Raw genomic sequence first — 17,810 nt, 5'->3', positions numbered from 1 at the left:
CCACCTTCGGAGTCCATCATCAGGTTCATATAGTCACATTTCTAGTATCGTCTCGCTGAGCTGATTACAACGAGCTCAATGACGGTATGTTTACTGCTTACCATCCTCGAGACCCAGTACCCACCTTCGGAGTCCATCATCAGGTTCATTTAGTCACATTTCTAGTATCGTCTCGCTGAGCTGATTACAACGAGCTCAATGACGGTATGTCTAATGCTTACCATCCTCGAGATCCAGTACCCACTTTCAGATTCCATCAGGTATCAGGTTCAGCAACATATTTTACTTGGTTGTACAAGTTGCACTTGAAACTTGACAACTCTAAATTTGAGTTTTGTTTGGGTAGGTACTTATATACATATACTTATAACATACAATAATTTCCGAAGTTCATGTCCTCGCCTCACTTGATATTTCTTTTTATATTTTGGCATTTCTAAAAAAATCCGCGGGTAAAAACTAAAATACGCAAATATTTAATTATTATTGGCTTCGACACACAAGCGTAGTCCTCCCGTCGCAAAGCGTTGAGGTGGACTGAAGACAAGCCGCATGCAGGGCTCGCGGGTGTGAAATTGCGGAGGGAAGCCCATTGCGCTTGAGTTTATTTACCTTTTATTACTTTCCATGCCCAGGAAACGAATTAATACAATTTTTTTTTTATCAAAATAATAATATATGCTATATCTAATAATACGTGTAAGATTAAAATAAATCGCATAAACCGTTTTGAAGCGAATTTGTAATTTATGTCTAATCTACGGTTCGATGGTAAATTTTTTTTTGGGAAATTGGTATTGCTTTTATCTTTTTTGATTTTATCAATCGATACAGTAGGCTTCAACCCACAATATATATTTTTTTCAAATGCATATGAGCGACAGTTCTTCTAACAATTTAATTTAAACTAGGGCTAGTTGACCGATTTGAGCACTGTTCAAGCCTTAAAATTAGCACACCATTTTTCTTCTACTATATACCTAGGTAGATACACGGTTGTTACAGATGTACGTGAGTTCAATGTCCGTGCCGGCATAAGCCATTAGAACAATGAACATAAAGAGAGCTCGTGATTATGAATAGTTGAGCAATTTACTTCACTACACGCAGCTTGTTTCTACAACGCATGTGAAAGATTACTTATCCTGCGGTAAAGCGAATTTATCGCATCTTACTTCCTAGTACCTTACACTCTATTTTAATGAAAATATGAGATATTCAGAGATGCAGCGCCAAAACTATAGATTAAATGTGGCCATTTTATAATAATTATTTTATCAACATATTTAACTACCAAAATACATCAATTTTTAATGTGTAAAATATAGTTGTCAATTTGATATTTTACAGTTTATGAATCCAATATATACGTTAGCAAGAGTTGCGCGGTGCCCTTTTTCTATTTAGTGCGCAATTTCCAATCCAATTTTCAAGTTAAAATGTCATTACTATAGTGAGAATGTGAAACCATAGACAAAGTAATGGCGCATTTCGCTTGATTTTGACAAGAGCATCTCAATTCTCGGGTCCAATCATACATAATGATTGTACTTATTTCTAATCAAACAAAACACGCCTCGTTTTGACTTTAATTTCACATGCTTATCCAAAAGGTGTTTTCGTGAATCACTTGTAATATTTAATACTGACAATAATTATTAGAGCATGAAAAATTATAGATTTTTTATATTATTATTACAAAAGTTTAACCCACTTTGTAAAGAGTACGCAACAATTTTAACAATTTATTTGTCTTCAATGGTTTGTGCGGTATCTTTTTGTGTACAGTACTTTGAAAATTCGAGTGCAGTGTGTAAGTAATGGAAACTTAGAGAGATAACTGCTACTGCGTTCCTAAAAAATTCCCTTGTTATCGCATTTCTAAACATATATATTGCGGTACACTCGAATGTTGTTTTCAAAACTCTGCTAAGGAGGTAAGTGCTAATATATTTGAAAATTTATTTTAATACAGTTTTTTAATTTAAGAACCGGAGTTTAAGTACGATGAATACATTTAAATGTAAATATTAAAATAGTTACGAATTATGGGGTTTGTACGTCGATGTATTTTAAACATTCTTAATCTTTATATATGTATATATATATCTTCTTTACGTGTTTGTAATTAAACTCCTCTTAAACGAATAAGATGAAATTTTTGTGTTAGTGTGGATTAGAGACTAGATTTCGATTTACTTTTTTGTATGTAAGACGTGCATAGGTAAAGTCTGACGGGTGCGCTAGTGCGTAAAAAAAATTGCATAATCTACCCACTTCGAAGTTCGAACAAGCCGTGTTTCTTTTTGCGCGTTAGGGAAAAATGATGAGAAATGAGAATACATTTCTACGATGCGCATGCACACCGTGAGAAAAAACCGACACTCTGAAGTTATATACAGTCAACAATATAGTTTATTCTGATATTTAACATTATTTTACTAGATAATACGTTTGAATTTTTTTCGTAACGAAAATTATAATTACCAGGGTCGCAGAAAACATGTAGATACTCATATTATTCATCGGACTCTATTACAAAACATGTGCAGTGGCTTTGGGGTTGTTCCTCGATGTCACACTGTTATTTCAATACCTTCGACATATTCTCGTGAGATGTTATGTAAATATTATGTTATGAAAATCCAAAAACATGCTTCCTATCTTTGTGTATTCTATACAGTATATTTTGAAACGTCGTCATCAAGACAGTAGGCGTAGGAAGTTTTATTAAGGTTAAAACGTGTGGGATGAATCTTTAATTCTTGCTACATAGTAAGGGCAATAAAAAAAGGCTTACTGATTGAGATAAGAGGTCAAACAGCCAAGAAAAATACTTTCTTAATTGAATACTACGTAGAAATAAGAGAGGCTGCTTCAAAATTGATTAAGAGTCCTATAATAATTCTAACAATGTTAATTGGCTTTTTTTGATTGCTTGTTTTAATTGATTGAGATAAAACGCAAAGGTCAAACTGCTAAAAAATAAACCCCAATTGAATACTACTTCTACTAATTGGTCGTGTGACGTTTCCACTGCTTTCGCCAATGCCCGTGTCACAGAAATAATGCTTCAAAATTCATTTACATCAATATAACCATTCTTACAACGTTAGTCTATTAAGCGTAAGATTTACTCGACACGGCGACGAAACGAACGAAGTTCCTGGAATCTGAGATTTGAAACTTCTCGACCTTAGCCACTGGTCGCTCCCCCCTTCCCGACAACAGGAGCACTCGAAATGTTTAAAGGAACCAGAAAGTCCCACCACGTTAGCCAATTATAAGCCATAAAGCTAATTCCGAATAGAGTAAAAAACCGACTTCTCATCTCTCCGCAAAGCCTGTGACCAGGAGACTTTTGCGCTTCTGGAAGGAGTTAGTGTGACTAAATTAGCCTGGACTTTATGCACAACGGACCAATTATGAATCTATGTGCGGAAAGTCCACCAACTTAAATCTTAAATCTATCACCAGTGGAATTGTAGACATTCCACTGTTAAGATTACTCCAGTTTCATATTAAATTAAAATAGCGTATAACGTAATATAATCGTTAAAAATAAAATCAATTAACTAAAGTAGGTATATTTCTGTCAAATTAAGTTTACGCTTTGATGAAAAGAGATATCATTTAGTTAAATTAGTTATTACAAATATTTAATCATACCTTAAACTATCGATTTTTTATCAAATATTAATTTCATTGGTCATCTGAATATAAGGTCAATAACCTTTGATAATAACAATCGGTTTACATATTAAAGTGGACATCGTTACGCTATAGACGTTTTCTTAGCAATACGATTGCAGTTCTAATAATTTAAATTTCACAGATGTATGTGCTTTTGGTATTTTGCGTGCTTGGCGTAACCTCGGCGTTGGAAAATGGACTGGCTTTGACTCCGCCTATGGGATGGTTGACATGGCAACGCTTTAGATGCATCACAGACTGCAAGATGTATCCGGATGAATGTATAAGGTAAAAGTAAAGATTCAAAGATACAGTGACTGATTTCGATCTAGCTTTTATAGTTTTGTTAACACTTAACGCGATTTATTACTCCCAAAGTTATGATCCAGATAAGATGTGATTTAATGTCGTTTGAAAGTCTAATTTTTTATTTTTTATTAATTTCAAGTAAATGTAATTTTATAGTATAAGACGGCCATTTCATAGTATGAGTTTTTATCTGTCTCTTATGCGCATAATAATATATTAATTAATGTAATGTCGGCGGTTATCTACACTAATATTATAAAGAGGAAAACTTTGTTTGTTTGTAATGAATAGGCTCATAAATTACAGGACCGATTTTAAAAATTCTTTCACCATTCGAAAGCTACATTAACCACGAGTAATATAGGTTATATTTAATTTTGAACAAAAATAGGGTTCCGTAAGATATTAGGGTTTTTCGGACACAGGGTGTAAAAAATCAACCAAAAAATAAAAAAGGGGGTAGCATAGCAAAATGTTCCATGTTGGCATGTACTAAAAAGGTAGGCTAGGCATTAAGGAGAATCGAAGTTCGCGGAAGCAGCTAGTAATAAATAATTACGTGTAGGAGGAAAACGAGGAATTGAAATTAATTACGAATAATAATAACTAATTAATGTTATAATAAAATTGTGGCACGGCAAATATTAGATAGTAAATTCGGCTTGTGGACCCCGAATATAAAACTACAGTAACTTGCAGCTTATTGTAGTACATTCCGTTGTAACTTCTATATCACGTCAATTAATACGATTGTTGAAAAGCAATGGAAACATTCAAGTAAATATTGTAATAAAATCGTTTATAATTAACATACAAATGTTGACTGAAAAGAAACCGAAATAAGTGTTAAATTGTTTTTTTTTATTGAAAATATATGTCTGTGTAATATAGGCTAACAACTTAATGTAAGCAATACTTAATTGTATCCTTAATTTATTAGTTATACTATTGTGTAGGACATCGGCATTGCTAAAACATTTATGACAGGCGTTTAAAAATTTTGTTGTGAAGTCCTCACCCAATGCGTCCTAAGTTGATTTAATAAGGCATTAAATTATGATAAGATCTTTAAATATTAGATTAAAACGTTTTATTGTTTTAAATATTTCCATTGAAATTAGGACTAATAAGTCTGATGTGAAAATAATTACAATTTAATGGTATACGTTTTAATTGCCTCACAAACTAAGGTTGTACATGTTTAAGTATTGCTCAATATAATATATGTTGCCCACATGAATTAAGAACACATCTCATCTATGAAGTAATTTAGTTATGATTTTATTTCTCTAAAACAAATGTCCTGTATCAACATTAGTCAGAATTCGGATTAGACATTAAAGTCACATATTCCCACATCATCATAATAATGTTGTTGCAGCGAAGCTTTAATAAGGCGTACAGCGGATAAAATGGTGAGCGACGGCTATCTGGCCGCGGGGTATAATTACGTCGGCATAGATGATTGTTGGATGGAGAAAGATCGTGATAAGGATGGCAGACTGGTGCCGGATGCTACACGTTTCCCTAATGGCATGAAGGCAATTGGTGATTATGTGAGAATCTGTACTAATATTACATATCTGAAGATTATTTGTTTGTTCAATGCGTGAATTAGTATTATTTATCGTGGAAAACTTTATTTATAATAACACTAGCTGACCCGGGTAACTACGTTCCACCTAACAGTATTATAATATCGTGTTAACTTTAATTAAACTTAGGATTTCATTAATTCAACTTTTTTTGCAAATACAGAAATATTTTTTTTACTTGCCATTGCGAAAGTAGAATGGCAGTTTTACACATTCGGCCTTATCAGATTTGGACATTTTTATTAATAACGTACGTAGTAACCAATATGAATAAATGAAGTTTGACTTGATAACATTACAGTACAAATTACAATTCGGGAGGTTATCGTTTATTATATAGTATTATTTTATAAGTATTAACAGTTATGGTCAAAATGATGGCCAGTTTATGAAATGGTTCGATTAAAATAATAGAATCGGCTCACGACTTACAAAATGGCGGAAAATATACTTAAGTTATTGTTCGAGTCTCTTCCGCCTTATGGAAGGTAAGATTAATAGACATTATTATAAATAAATTATATTTATTGCGAAATAGCCATTCAAGAGTTATATTTCTCATTTATGTCTTATTGGAATAAACTTTTTTACTGTATTTAAACAATCGACGAAGAAAAAAATAAATAGTTATATTATATCATTTAATTACTCAATATTTTTAATAAAATAACCTTATTTGTTAGTGATGAAATTGTAAAATAGTTTTTTTTCTCATAGATGCCGTTTCAGAAAAGCACAAAATATTTATTTGAAATCTTCGTTGAGTTTACTAAGAATATGACCGAATGAACATATAAATCTGCAGACTTTCTTCCTAACGCCGGTTACTTCTTTAATGTGAAGTTTAACAGAACTAACTACATAGAAATTAGATTACATAGTTAATTATTAGAATAGGCAATAAGTTAATGAGATAAATTATTAATTAATTGGAATGCCAGAATATACGAAGGCGTGAGAATGTGAAACGTAAGACGAAATAATAAAATAATTATAAAACATTATTTTTCAGCTTCATTCAAAAGGCTTGAAGTTCTTTCTATATCAAGACTATGGAAACAAGACATGTGCGGGCTACCCGGGCGTGTTAGGCCATGAAAAGACCGACGTGGACTCATTTGTAGGATGGGGAGTGGATTATATAAAATTGGATGGGTGTAATGTCGAACTGTCAAAAATGGATACAGGTAATATTTACTGCGATAAAATTAATTTAAAAAAGATTCCTTAGTACAATTAGCTTGCAATTTGAATTCGTTACATTAATTACAAGGACCACAGTGAAAGGTTTAATTAAAATTCTCTTCTATTAATTTAATTAAAATAAAATTGTATAATGTTAGGGTGTAACAATTTGATGTCGAAATTGACTGCGAAAATTTCGTTCGCATCGTGGGTACCAATGTTTTGGAAACATTAATATTTACGAAATCGATTAAAAAAAACTCAAGCTTTTCTATTTAAAAAAACTGTAAAAGGAAGCGACTTAATATAATTTAATCAAAGACGATACCAACTTACTTATTAAATTTCGTTTTACTTAATAAATTTTATTACGTAGGAATTATTTCATAGGAAATCAAACCAAAAGTTCCAGGGCCGTGTTGAACACAAAATTACAGCAATCTTTTTATATATTTTCTTATTATATATTTCTTTCAGGATATCCTGAATTTGGTAGAATAATGAATGAAAGTGGCCGACCAATGGTATACTCCTGCAGTTGGCCTGCGTATCAAGACAAAGTAAGTTGTAAAAGCGATATTTTATTTCAATTTTATGGGCTTTTTATTTATTAGTACAACAAAAATATAAACATATATATAGTATTTACAATTTTCTTTACCGACATATTAATAATAATAACAATAATGCAATTATTAATAGAATTACTATTAACCAATGTAAAAAGTTTTGTCTCTGTGGCAGTGTACCTTGTACGCTGGCAGCGTTTCCTCGCTGTATTGCGATACTTATTCGTTGAGCAAGGAAAGCACCAGACCTACCTGTCACCGGTACTATCTACCAGGCATCAACTTAATTCTTTAATTAGCGTCTACTCTTGAACCTCACGGCCCAAGAGTCTCTACTCCAAAGGGATCAAAATCGAAGTTGCATTAATTACTTTTATATTTTTGAGCCGTTTATTTTCCGCTTGCTCTGCGGCCGACCCAGTCTTTTTTTTACATATATAATCTAATAAAAAAACGGTATTTTCCTCGTAACACTAAACTCGATGTGTCTGAGACAAAAGGATGCAGAAAAAACCGATTTGGTTAAGTTACGCTCAGTACCAAATTAGATATTTGAAAGAATCTTTTGGATTTCTTACAAGTATTACATATCTTATCTATTAATATACATTTGAGGTCTAGACCTCAGATTGCTGCATCGATTTCGTCATCTATGACGTGAATCGTGTGATTTCGGCGTAATACTTCTGAGCCTGACAAACGCCGTCGTTTGGGAGTGAGGGGTCGTTCATTACTATAGGGGGGAAATTTTTTATAGGGGGGAGGGGTGGTATTTTTTTATTTGTCAACAGTAATTATTTAATATTTTACACATATTATCTATGCTTGAAAACGAAATGCATTTTCGAGGATTCATACAAATAATTAATACATTCATGTACTATCATTTTTTGAGAACTACTTTACTTTTCTACAAGAGATGGGGGGGGGGATAAATTGCAGTATTGCTGTAAACACAGTAATTGTAAATTTATATTGTATTTACAGCCCGACTACAAGTCGATTAAAGAACATTGCAATCTGTGGAGGAACACTGATGATATACAGGACTCCTGGGCTTCTCTCACCAGTATCATGGACTGGTTTGCGGAAAGACCTGAACTGGTGGAATTTGCAGGGCCTGGGCATTGGAATGACCCTGATATGGTACATATTCTTAAATTAAAAAAAAAATCCTGAAAGGTGTCAAGGTTCACCCGGATGGAATGAAGTTTCTTTCGAAGGAACTTCCAACACAAAGGAGGTAGTTCAGAAATAACCAGATTCTGATTACAGCTTTTAATCGGCAACTACGGCCTGTCTGTGGACCAGGCAAGGGTGCAGATGGCAGTCTGGTCGATCATGGCAGCACCTCTGATGATGAGCGTCGATCTGAATTCTATCAAAGACGAGTTCAAGAATATTCTACTTAATGATGGAGTTATTGCAGTTGATCAGGATGAAATGGGAAAACAGGGTATGCGGGTGTGGAATAAGTCTAAATGCGAGGTAAGATTTGGTAGTGAAGTGGGATTTTGGAAGTAGGATAATTTCAGGAGGAAATATAGAGCTTAAGCAATTAAGATAGTATTGCTTATTTCTTAAGAGTTTTTGTATCCAATTTCGAGAATATTCTTAAATTATTTAATTTGTTTACGGAAGTGCTGGAAACCCTGCCACGTGTATTTTTCACTTAAAACGATTCCATTTCTTGTATAAAAACAACACAAGGTTAATAAAGTATTTACATTTTCCTTAACCTACAAAGTAATAATAAAAATAATTAAAAATTTATTGTAAAGAAAATCAAAACAAAATAGTTTGGTCCCTGTGGCAGTGCACTGTATTCTTGATTGTAATAATGATTATATTAATATAATTAATAAATAAAATATTGACAAAAGGACAAACTATTTTGTGCATAGCAAACGCACATGATTCAATTCATTGTCAAAGTCAATAGACAAAACGTCAGTTAATCTATGTATCTCATACTTTCATACATTGTGTCATTTCGCTTTGAAATGCAACTTAAAGAGCTTTTCAATTCGCAGATTTGGAGTCGTGAATTGTCAAATGGTTACGCTGTGGCGTTTGTGAGCAGACGCGACGATGGCGCCCCCTACACTGTAGCCGCTACATTTGATGATATGCGGGTACCCGCACAGAACTACCATGTGGAGGTAGATAGCATTGTTATTAAATTAAAAGGACATACATAAAATTAAAAAAAAAACCATTTTAACGTAGACATTTGTATCGTCTAGATTCGTTTTTTGCAGCTAGGTTGTTTTTAAACCATACATTAGCTTAGCCTTTCTATCATTCTTATCTCTACCCTATACATAGATAATGTTTAATATTAATAAAAAATGTTAACGTAAGAAACTCTTACTCACTCTCTTGTTAAATAATAGGAAAACATAATGAAAAACTTAAATTCAAATTCCAAATTGTTTAAAGAAATTTTTAAATAGCCCCTTGCGGGGCGGTAACCCCACACTGAGAAACACTGGTCTAGATCGTTGTTTTTCTTACATACTTACGGCAAAATCTTTGAAGCCATTTTTCCATAGATAAGAATATTTACTTCTATCAAATTAGATTGAAATCGATTGTGTCTTAGCTGAATGCAATATCTACTAACATCAAAACCTTAAGAGTCAGCTTGCTGAAGAAATCTTGACTCCGAGTATGAAATTCTGAAAGGCGAACGGACTTCCATCTGTCAAAATTGACATACGGGCTTCGTACTTCCGGATAAAATACTGTATTTGTTGCATAAAGTCTTGTTTTTTGCAGGAGCTTTTTGACCAAGAAGCTTCACGGTCTTACGGAACAAAGGACAAAAAATTCACATCTAGAATTAATCCTTCGGGTAAGCATAATATTTAATGTTTATCAAATCAAAAATCTATTATTCATATAAGTAACATAATGTACACATACGAACGACAAAAAATGAAATATACATTTAATGATTCTAATTTTACATTTACTGCCAGTTCTCAAATGAAGGGCGTAGAACGGAAGAGAAGAACTTGCAACAAACTCTCCGCCACTCTTTTTTCCAATAGTTCACAGTAGTTTTCAGGTACATTCAATTAGTTTCTCTGTTGGTTCTTCAGAAGCGTATAATACTTTAAACAGATGCATTAGTAGCATAGTAATTCATAGCTTCTTACCTGAAACATGATAAAGTGACCGATAATCACAAGTTCTCACCTCTGGGTGTGAGCTCCCCAGAACCAGCTCCGTCCCACTGCACCGTATTCAACATAGAGTGATTCGAATCGTCGACGAACAGTCTCTTTCCGAACGGCTTGTTCCCTAGGCGTTGCGTAGAGATATTGTGTGGTCTCTCTACATGTTCTACCGAATTTACTATAGAGAGTGTCCAGAGGATTTGTTCGCATAACGTCGAAGCAGAATTTGTAATTCCACTCGTAACACCTACGTTCGTCGTTCCACAATTGAGCGTTTCATAAGACTTTGTTTGCCTTTCGAGCTCTGTGGCATTGTGAGTGTTCATAGGGTCACTTAACATCAGGTGAGCCGTCAGCCCGTTTGCCCCTTGTTGTATAAAAATAATACACATATATATAAAAAGTAACTTTATTTCAGAAATGTTGATCCAGCGTCTAATTACATTTAATAATATTTTTGTTGCAGGCGTCAAGTTTTACAAGTTTACACCAATGAAATTGAATGAAATAAAAGTCACCAGAATAACCAATCGTCAATGAAATTAATTATTAAGTACTTATTAAATAATATGATTTGACTGATTGTTTTATTTTATGTAAGCCTGGTAAACAATCGTGTGGTTTATAAATTTTTTATTTTTTTTTACCCATGTTTTTTAACAATGACATTTATAATAGATTTTTCTTTCTTTCCTGCCTAGTTACGGTGAAGGAAAATGTCGTATTGTTGTTTTTGTCCAAAACTCCGGCCCTCAATTATGTAACTTCCTTTAGCAACAGCGTTACCGCTACCGATATTCCTACGTTACTGTAAGCCAGTTTTATATAGTTCTCTCGATATGCGACATTTCTTGCCTACCTTGGCTGCCTTGGAATCGAGTGGAACTAAAACTCAATATTGATTCGGGGTTGCTCTTGGAATGTTGATAAATCCTCCTGCCTAGAAAGAATGTTTGAGTTTGACGTGTTAGCATTCGTCAGCGGTTCGTCGAACAAAAACATATAAAATAAATTTAATTGCAACTAGTCATTAATTTCGCTATTAATATTAAGTATAATTGTGTTCATTTGCGAGTTATTTTAATGGATTTTGCACGATTGTGCAATACAACTCAATATAACTTTATTCATTTATACGTATGTAACCAAGTACACTTAATCATAAACATTAACAAAAATGTGTTATATTGATTCTAAATGTACATTTTCTACCAGTTCGCAAGTCTAAGGTTCGCGTGACTTTAATTGCCAAATTTTGAGTCAAACAAATTGTTTGGACTGGAGCAAATCAATCCGAAGAATTTAAATAATCGTCAAATTTATGAAAAGCTTTTTCGAATGATTTACGTAAACAAGAGCTATGAATTTATAGAAATTTTGACAATATTATAGGAAATAAATCAACGTACTTAGGTACTATACGTGATAACATAATTCGACTGCGCCACTGAGACATCCCTGTGTCAATAAAAAAAACTGGCAAAAATACTGGCGGTAATTAATTACATAATAAAGATTAAATTTATATTTAATCTTTCCGAGTAATTAATTGTACATGATATTTTAAAGTTTATTGGTGTTGACGTAATCGACATATACCCAAATAGAAATGTTTGTGTTTCTTACAGCACAAAAAGTCTATATAGTTTAGCGACATAGACTTTTAATAATTCCCTATTCACGTCAAATTGTTACACACTCTTCGAGAAGTCGGTCAAAATCAAGTGGTGTGGCGCGTGGAATTTAAATAGGCGATACTGACCTTAAAGAGACCGTTACAACTGCTATAGTGAAAGTTAACGTAATATACGATATTTTATGAGCACAGTCAAACTAGAATGATGATCAAACACATAATTCTAGTCCATATTAGAAAGTATGAAATTGAAAAGTTCTAAAACAGTACATTGTCTATCATAGGAAAGCTGAAGTACGTAGTTATTAATATCATCAATCACATTTTTTAAAACGCTTTGATGTGGTACTGATACTGTCAGATTTTGTATGGAAATTGCCATTGCGATTTGTCTTATAAGAAATAAGGGCGCGCAAATTGCTGTGATCTCGCCGAACTGTACTCCAATTATCGGACACTTCCGTTCCATCGTGCTTTGCAGTCTAGGGAAGAGCGTCTGTTTCTGTATAAATAATATGCACTATTACATATATATCTCCTGCCTGAGCCATCGTGGAATAAGAATCAAATTAAATGACAAAATAGAGTTTGTATCGAGGTACTAATAAATGGAAAAATACTCATAAATTATATTTGGTGTATATGCGTTTCATATTAGTTTTGATAATTGTTTTTTTTTGTAGTAAGAAACAAGGGATCGCGATTGATTAGATTTCATGAACTTTGATCATATGTTGACATTTTCGGCTATAATAGCTGAAGATGCGATACACCGACAGCTCACAAAATTCATTTCAATACCTATGTATTATTTAAACATTGACAAACTTCTGACATGGCTCACGTGTTTTTTTCTAAATTCAAATGCTGAAGATGCGCGATACGATATACGATAAATACTCTTGACACTTGATTCATATAAATTTAACCATACATTTCACATACCACCAGCTGGCAAGTTGTACAGTGATCAGGATGGGTCGTGACTAAGTCAATAATATCCATACTTGAATAAGAAATCAATATCGGAAAGAGTACCCATGTAAATATTATTTTGAAAATAAACTTGATATATTATTCAATCTTAAGCCATTACAGTCTACACCGAAAGACGATAATATATGGAAATAAATATTAAATGAACGGAAGAGGGAATTGCTTAAGTAATCTGTACTACTTGAAAATTTTAAATAGGGTATCTTGATAACCTTTGAAACGTTGACACTGACAAACGGAAAAAGGTGACAAAAGTCGTAAATCAAAGTTCAAACGTCAAAATTTAAAAGTTCCTAGACTTGCAGAAATTAAAAATTTGAATTGAATGAAATTTTAATTGCACGTTGTGAAACAAAAGCATTAATGTAATTAAAGCGTAGTTATTTAATGGAGCATTTACGTATATAACCGGACATTTTGCATCACATTAACATTGTTATCGGTCAGCAGCGTAAGAGTAAAAGAAAGTTAGGTTAACGGTTTCGTAGTAGGTCAATGGTATGATGATCGCATACCGGCGGTATAGTCAATAGTGGTTGCGTCTGACGTCGACACTGAACGAGTTGTTGGCTGTTGCCGTAGCGAGTCTGAATCAAGACGCGACGTGAGTTAGTAGTCCGCGACGCAAGTTACAGTTATTTTCAAGAAAATTGTGTCAATATATAAGTGCTTCATCAGTTAACCTTATCGCAATGGGCAAAGGCAAAGTTGAAAACGTGGGTATCCACGCTATGGAAATTTACTTTCCCTCCCAATATGTTGATCAAGTGGAATTGGAAAAATTTGATGAAGTTGCTGCTGGCAAATATACAATTGGTTTAGGGCAAAGTAAAATGGCATTTTGCACAGACAGAGAAGATATTAACTCCATCTGCCTGACAGTGCTTCATAGACTTATTGAAAAGAACAACATTAATCTTCATGATATTGGACGGCTTGAGGTTGGTACTGAAACAATTATTGATAAAAGCAAAAGTGTAAAAACATTTCTTATGACCCTGTTTGCCAAAGAAGGTGCCACAGATATTGAAGGCATAGACACAACTAATGCCTGTTATGGAGGGACTGCAGCATTATTTAATGCTATTAATTGGGTTGAATCATCTTCATGGGATGGAAGGAAAGCTATTGTGGTTGCAGGTGATATTGCTGTCTATGGTAAAGGCCCAGCTAGACCTACTGGAGGAGCTGGAGCGGTTGCAATGCTCATAGCTCCTGATGCACCTTTAGTGTTTGATTGTGGTGTTCGTGCTTCATACATGACCCATGCCTATGATTTCTATAAACCCGATCTTGCATCTGAGTTTCCTTATGTTGATGGGAAGCTTTCTATTCAGTGCTACCTTAGTGCATTAGATAACTGCTATAATTTATTTTCTAAAAAAATGAGAGCAATAGATCCTAACTTTAAAGGTTTATTGAGTCTGGATGGAATGCTATTTCACTCACCATATTGTAAATTAGTTCAAAAATCTTTGGCTAGAGTGAGTTTTAATGATTTCCTAAATACACCTTATGAAGAAAGGGAAAGTAAATTCCCTGGACTCTCACAGTTCAATGAGTTCAAGAGGGAAAACACCTACTTTGATAGAGATGTTGAGAAGGCATTTATGACCTACAGTAAAGATTTATTTGAAGCAAAAACAAAACCTTCTTTACATTTAGCTCGAAATGTGGGTAATATGTACACTCCATCTTTATATGGAGGTCTTGTGTCCTATCTTGTAAGCAAGTCTCCAGAACAATTGATTGGAAAAAAATTTGCATTGTTCTCATACGGGTCAGGTTTAGCATCAACTATGTATTCAATTAATATTTGCAATGACATGAGTGCTGGATCAAAGTTGGAGAAATTAATTAATTCTGTTAATGAAAGTGTGTCACTATTAGAGAAACGTATGAGTGTAGAACCACAAAAGTTCTCAGATTATATGCAAGTTAGAACAGAAAACTACCACACTGCTCCTTATGAGCCCTCAGGTCCAGTGGACACACTTTTTCCAGGTACATACTACCTCATTAAAATTGATGACCAAAGAAGGCGTACATATAATAGAAAATTGTAGATATTTATTGAAGGGCTATTGTGCAAAGTATTCTTTATTAAGTCTAGTGTATGTATTTATAAAACTATTTAAATGGATTCATCAATTTAATCAAAAAAGGCTTATAAGGCCAAATAGTGTTTAATTTTAGTTATGCATGTTCAATTCTTAATTATTTCGAAATTGTTTATGTATATCAAAGCTATATGTTGGTTATGTTTTTTTTAAATATAGGAACAAATCAATAGCACTCTATTAGAATGTTTGTAATGTTAATCTATATTTTAAAGGGTTGTTGGTGGTTGTATGTATTTGAGGTTGGGAAGGAACTTATTAAAAATAGTCACTAAATATATTTTCGCATTTTATTTGTGGAAAACTATTACACTAATATTTATTGTAGAATTAGGGAACATATTCTTAACATTAAAAAGATATGTCATCACAAAGTGTTGTCAATATTTTATAAAATGTATTTGTTAATTCAATATTAAATTTGTGCAAAGAAGTTATGTTTTATTAATCCTACTTTTCTCTATTTAAACTTCATTGTTTCTATAGCATCTTTCTTGATTTTTTTTAATATTAAAAAACTATACTCTCACATTTGTTTACAAGTAGAAATTGTTACAGAAGAGTGTGAAATCCTTCTCACGGGACCAAGGTGCATACAGAAATATGTTTACACCACTTTTTCTAATAATTTATGTCTTAGACATTCTGTGCTTTAAAAAAAATACCCACGATAAAATACGATAAGGATCGTTTATACAATACATTAGGGTTAGGACATTTGGGTGAAAGAAATCTAACTAGAAATACTAAGTATCTTTTCACGCAATTGTTCCATGGATTTTTAATAATAATTACATATTTAATAATTAATAATTGCTTTTATGTAATAGGATTTTATACATCATATTTTAGTTCTTGATATTACGTTCATTGTTTGTAACAGCTGTTTGCGTACTTCGTCTAGTACGTATTCTCATAACATAATTCAATAAAACTTCGCTTTAATTAAATTTAACTATGTATAATAATCCTTCATTTAAATGACTGCTTGTTATTAATAAATTCCGTCGTACACACTTAAACCAAAAATCATATTACCCTATTATTAGCATACTATTCGTTTTTCTTCGACGGACGATCAGGGTCGTAAAAATAAATGCGTGACCTACAGGACATAAAACTTCATAGTTAAGATACCTACACACAGAAATAAGAGAGTAAACGATAACAAATATTATTTTCAAGGTATTTTTAAATATATCGTAATGTTTTTTTGCAAAATACCTACTTCAAATGTCAAAACTAAAATCTCGCCATTACGTGTGCATTCGATTATATCATTAACTAGCTAGGTATTGTAATGTCTCTTGTATATTATCCAGAGATATTAGTAATATTTATATCCATAATTTATTTTTGGGAAATTATGTCTATTTCGTTATTTTTGGTTCTACCGACGGCCGACCATAGATAAGAAAAGTTTTTTGGTTGTACAAAAAATAGATCGCCGGTCTATGTAAAGCGACATGTCAAAAATAGAAGTTTTCAGGAGAGCGTCATGAATGTTTGAATCTCTCTAGAAATGTATCTATTCATTTAAAAAAATTCTCAAATGAATTATAAGATATTTGAAGCTTATGATTATAGTAACCATTTGTATATTTAAACATATTTTTTAAAACTCGATAGATGACTGTTTATACATTATACATTTTATATAACCTTGTCGGTCAAGTCTAAGTTAACGGTTTATACTTAGGAGATATCAAATGAATAATACCAAATAGTTTTTTATTTAATTTATTTTAAAACGTATACTTATATTATTATAATGAAAGGTGGTATGACTTGAATAGTCTTACCCTTTACAATAAAAAATATACTTTTCTAGACATATCTCTTTATAGGGTTTTATTAAAGTATACATGCCTTAGGGGAATGTAAATAATGATATGTAATTAAAATAAAATAAAATATAAATAATAATCAGCATGATTTTTATTAATAAAGTAAAACATAAAATAAGCATATGCTATTTTTTGCTAAATAGAATATTCTTATTTTTCAATTATCATCTTATCTATTTTTTTAAAACAGACAGGATCTTAAAGTATAAAATAACGACGCATTTAATGCTTCAATTCTAAAAAGAGATTAACAATAAACTATTATAAATATTATAATAGGTTATTGTTAATTATTAGAAGCTGTAACTAATACAATTATCATTACAGCTTCTTTCAGACTGATTAGTATGATTATATAATTTATAAATTGTTTATTAATATTTTTTCAACATAGTAGCAAAAACATAAATGAATTAGTTTCTAAGTTATCTAATTAATCATCTTCGTTATCACCTTGGTATAACTTCATCACTTTCTTAGTAAGATGTTTTTATAAAATTCGTGATTCATGTGTGGAATTATCAGTGTCACACAAAGTAATCAAGTCCTTGTACTTTGATACAGTTATTGCAATAGGGTATTTGTATCTCTTGTACTGTCTTTTTTCTTGTTTTTGCGTATTTCAAATTGTAGTCACAGATCAGTTTTCTAGAGCTATCTTCAAAAACAGATTAT

General features: G+C 32.4%; 2 protein-coding genes across 2 annotated transcripts; both read left to right on the top strand.

The window, feature by feature from the left end:
- The first annotated feature begins 1,660 nt into the window (after window positions 1–1,660).
- LOC110994473 (alpha-N-acetylgalactosaminidase) lies at window positions 1,661–11,114 on the top strand. Its single transcript, XM_045629503.1, has 10 exons — window positions 1,661–1,937; window positions 3,836–3,981; window positions 5,384–5,558; window positions 6,610–6,784; window positions 7,260–7,342; window positions 8,339–8,497; window positions 8,627–8,839; window positions 9,385–9,513; window positions 10,133–10,208; window positions 11,003–11,114. The coding sequence occupies exons 2-10, from the start codon at window positions 3,836–3,838 to the stop codon at window positions 11,074–11,076; spliced, it is 1,230 nt and encodes a 409-aa protein (XP_045485459.1). The 5' UTR covers window positions 1,661–1,937; the 3' UTR covers window positions 11,077–11,114.
- Window positions 11,115–13,447: 2,333 nt separating this feature from the next.
- On the top strand, window positions 13,448–15,721 carry LOC110994444 (hydroxymethylglutaryl-CoA synthase 1). The gene has a single exon (XM_022261066.2). The coding sequence runs from the start codon at window positions 13,861–13,863 to the stop codon at window positions 15,232–15,234; it is 1,374 nt and encodes a 457-aa protein (XP_022116758.1). The 5' UTR covers window positions 13,448–13,860; the 3' UTR covers window positions 15,235–15,721.
- The last annotated feature ends 2,089 nt before the right edge of the window (window positions 15,722–17,810 follow it).

The sequence above is a fragment of the Pieris rapae genome, chromosome 1 (genome assembly GCF_905147795.1).
Source record: "Pieris rapae chromosome 1, ilPieRapa1.1, whole genome shotgun sequence".
Taxonomy (NCBI): Eukaryota; Metazoa; Arthropoda; class Insecta; order Lepidoptera; family Pieridae; genus Pieris; species Pieris rapae.
The sequence above is the reverse complement of the archived record's forward strand: the minus strand, read 5'-3'. Positions and strand labels throughout refer to the sequence as shown.

What these genes read in the sequence shown, in the direction of transcription:
- LOC110994473 (XM_045629503.1), top strand. Translation starts at nt 3,836, where the DNA reads ATGTATGTGCTTTTGGTATTTTGCGTGCTTGGCGTAACCTCGGCGTTG. An exon ending in TGAAGGCAATTGGTGATTAT is followed by an intron (nt 5,559 to 6,609) that starts GTGAGAATCTGT and finishes ATTATTTTTCAG; the next exon opens with CTTCATTCAAAAGGCTTGAA. An exon ending in GGCCTGCGTATCAAGACAAA is followed by an intron (nt 7,343 to 8,338) that starts GTAAGTTGTAAA and finishes TTGTATTTACAG; the next exon opens with CCCGACTACAAGTCGATTAA.
- LOC110994444 (XM_022261066.2), top strand. Translation starts at nt 13,861, where the DNA reads ATGGGCAAAGGCAAAGTTGAAAACGTGGGTATCCACGCTATGGAAATT.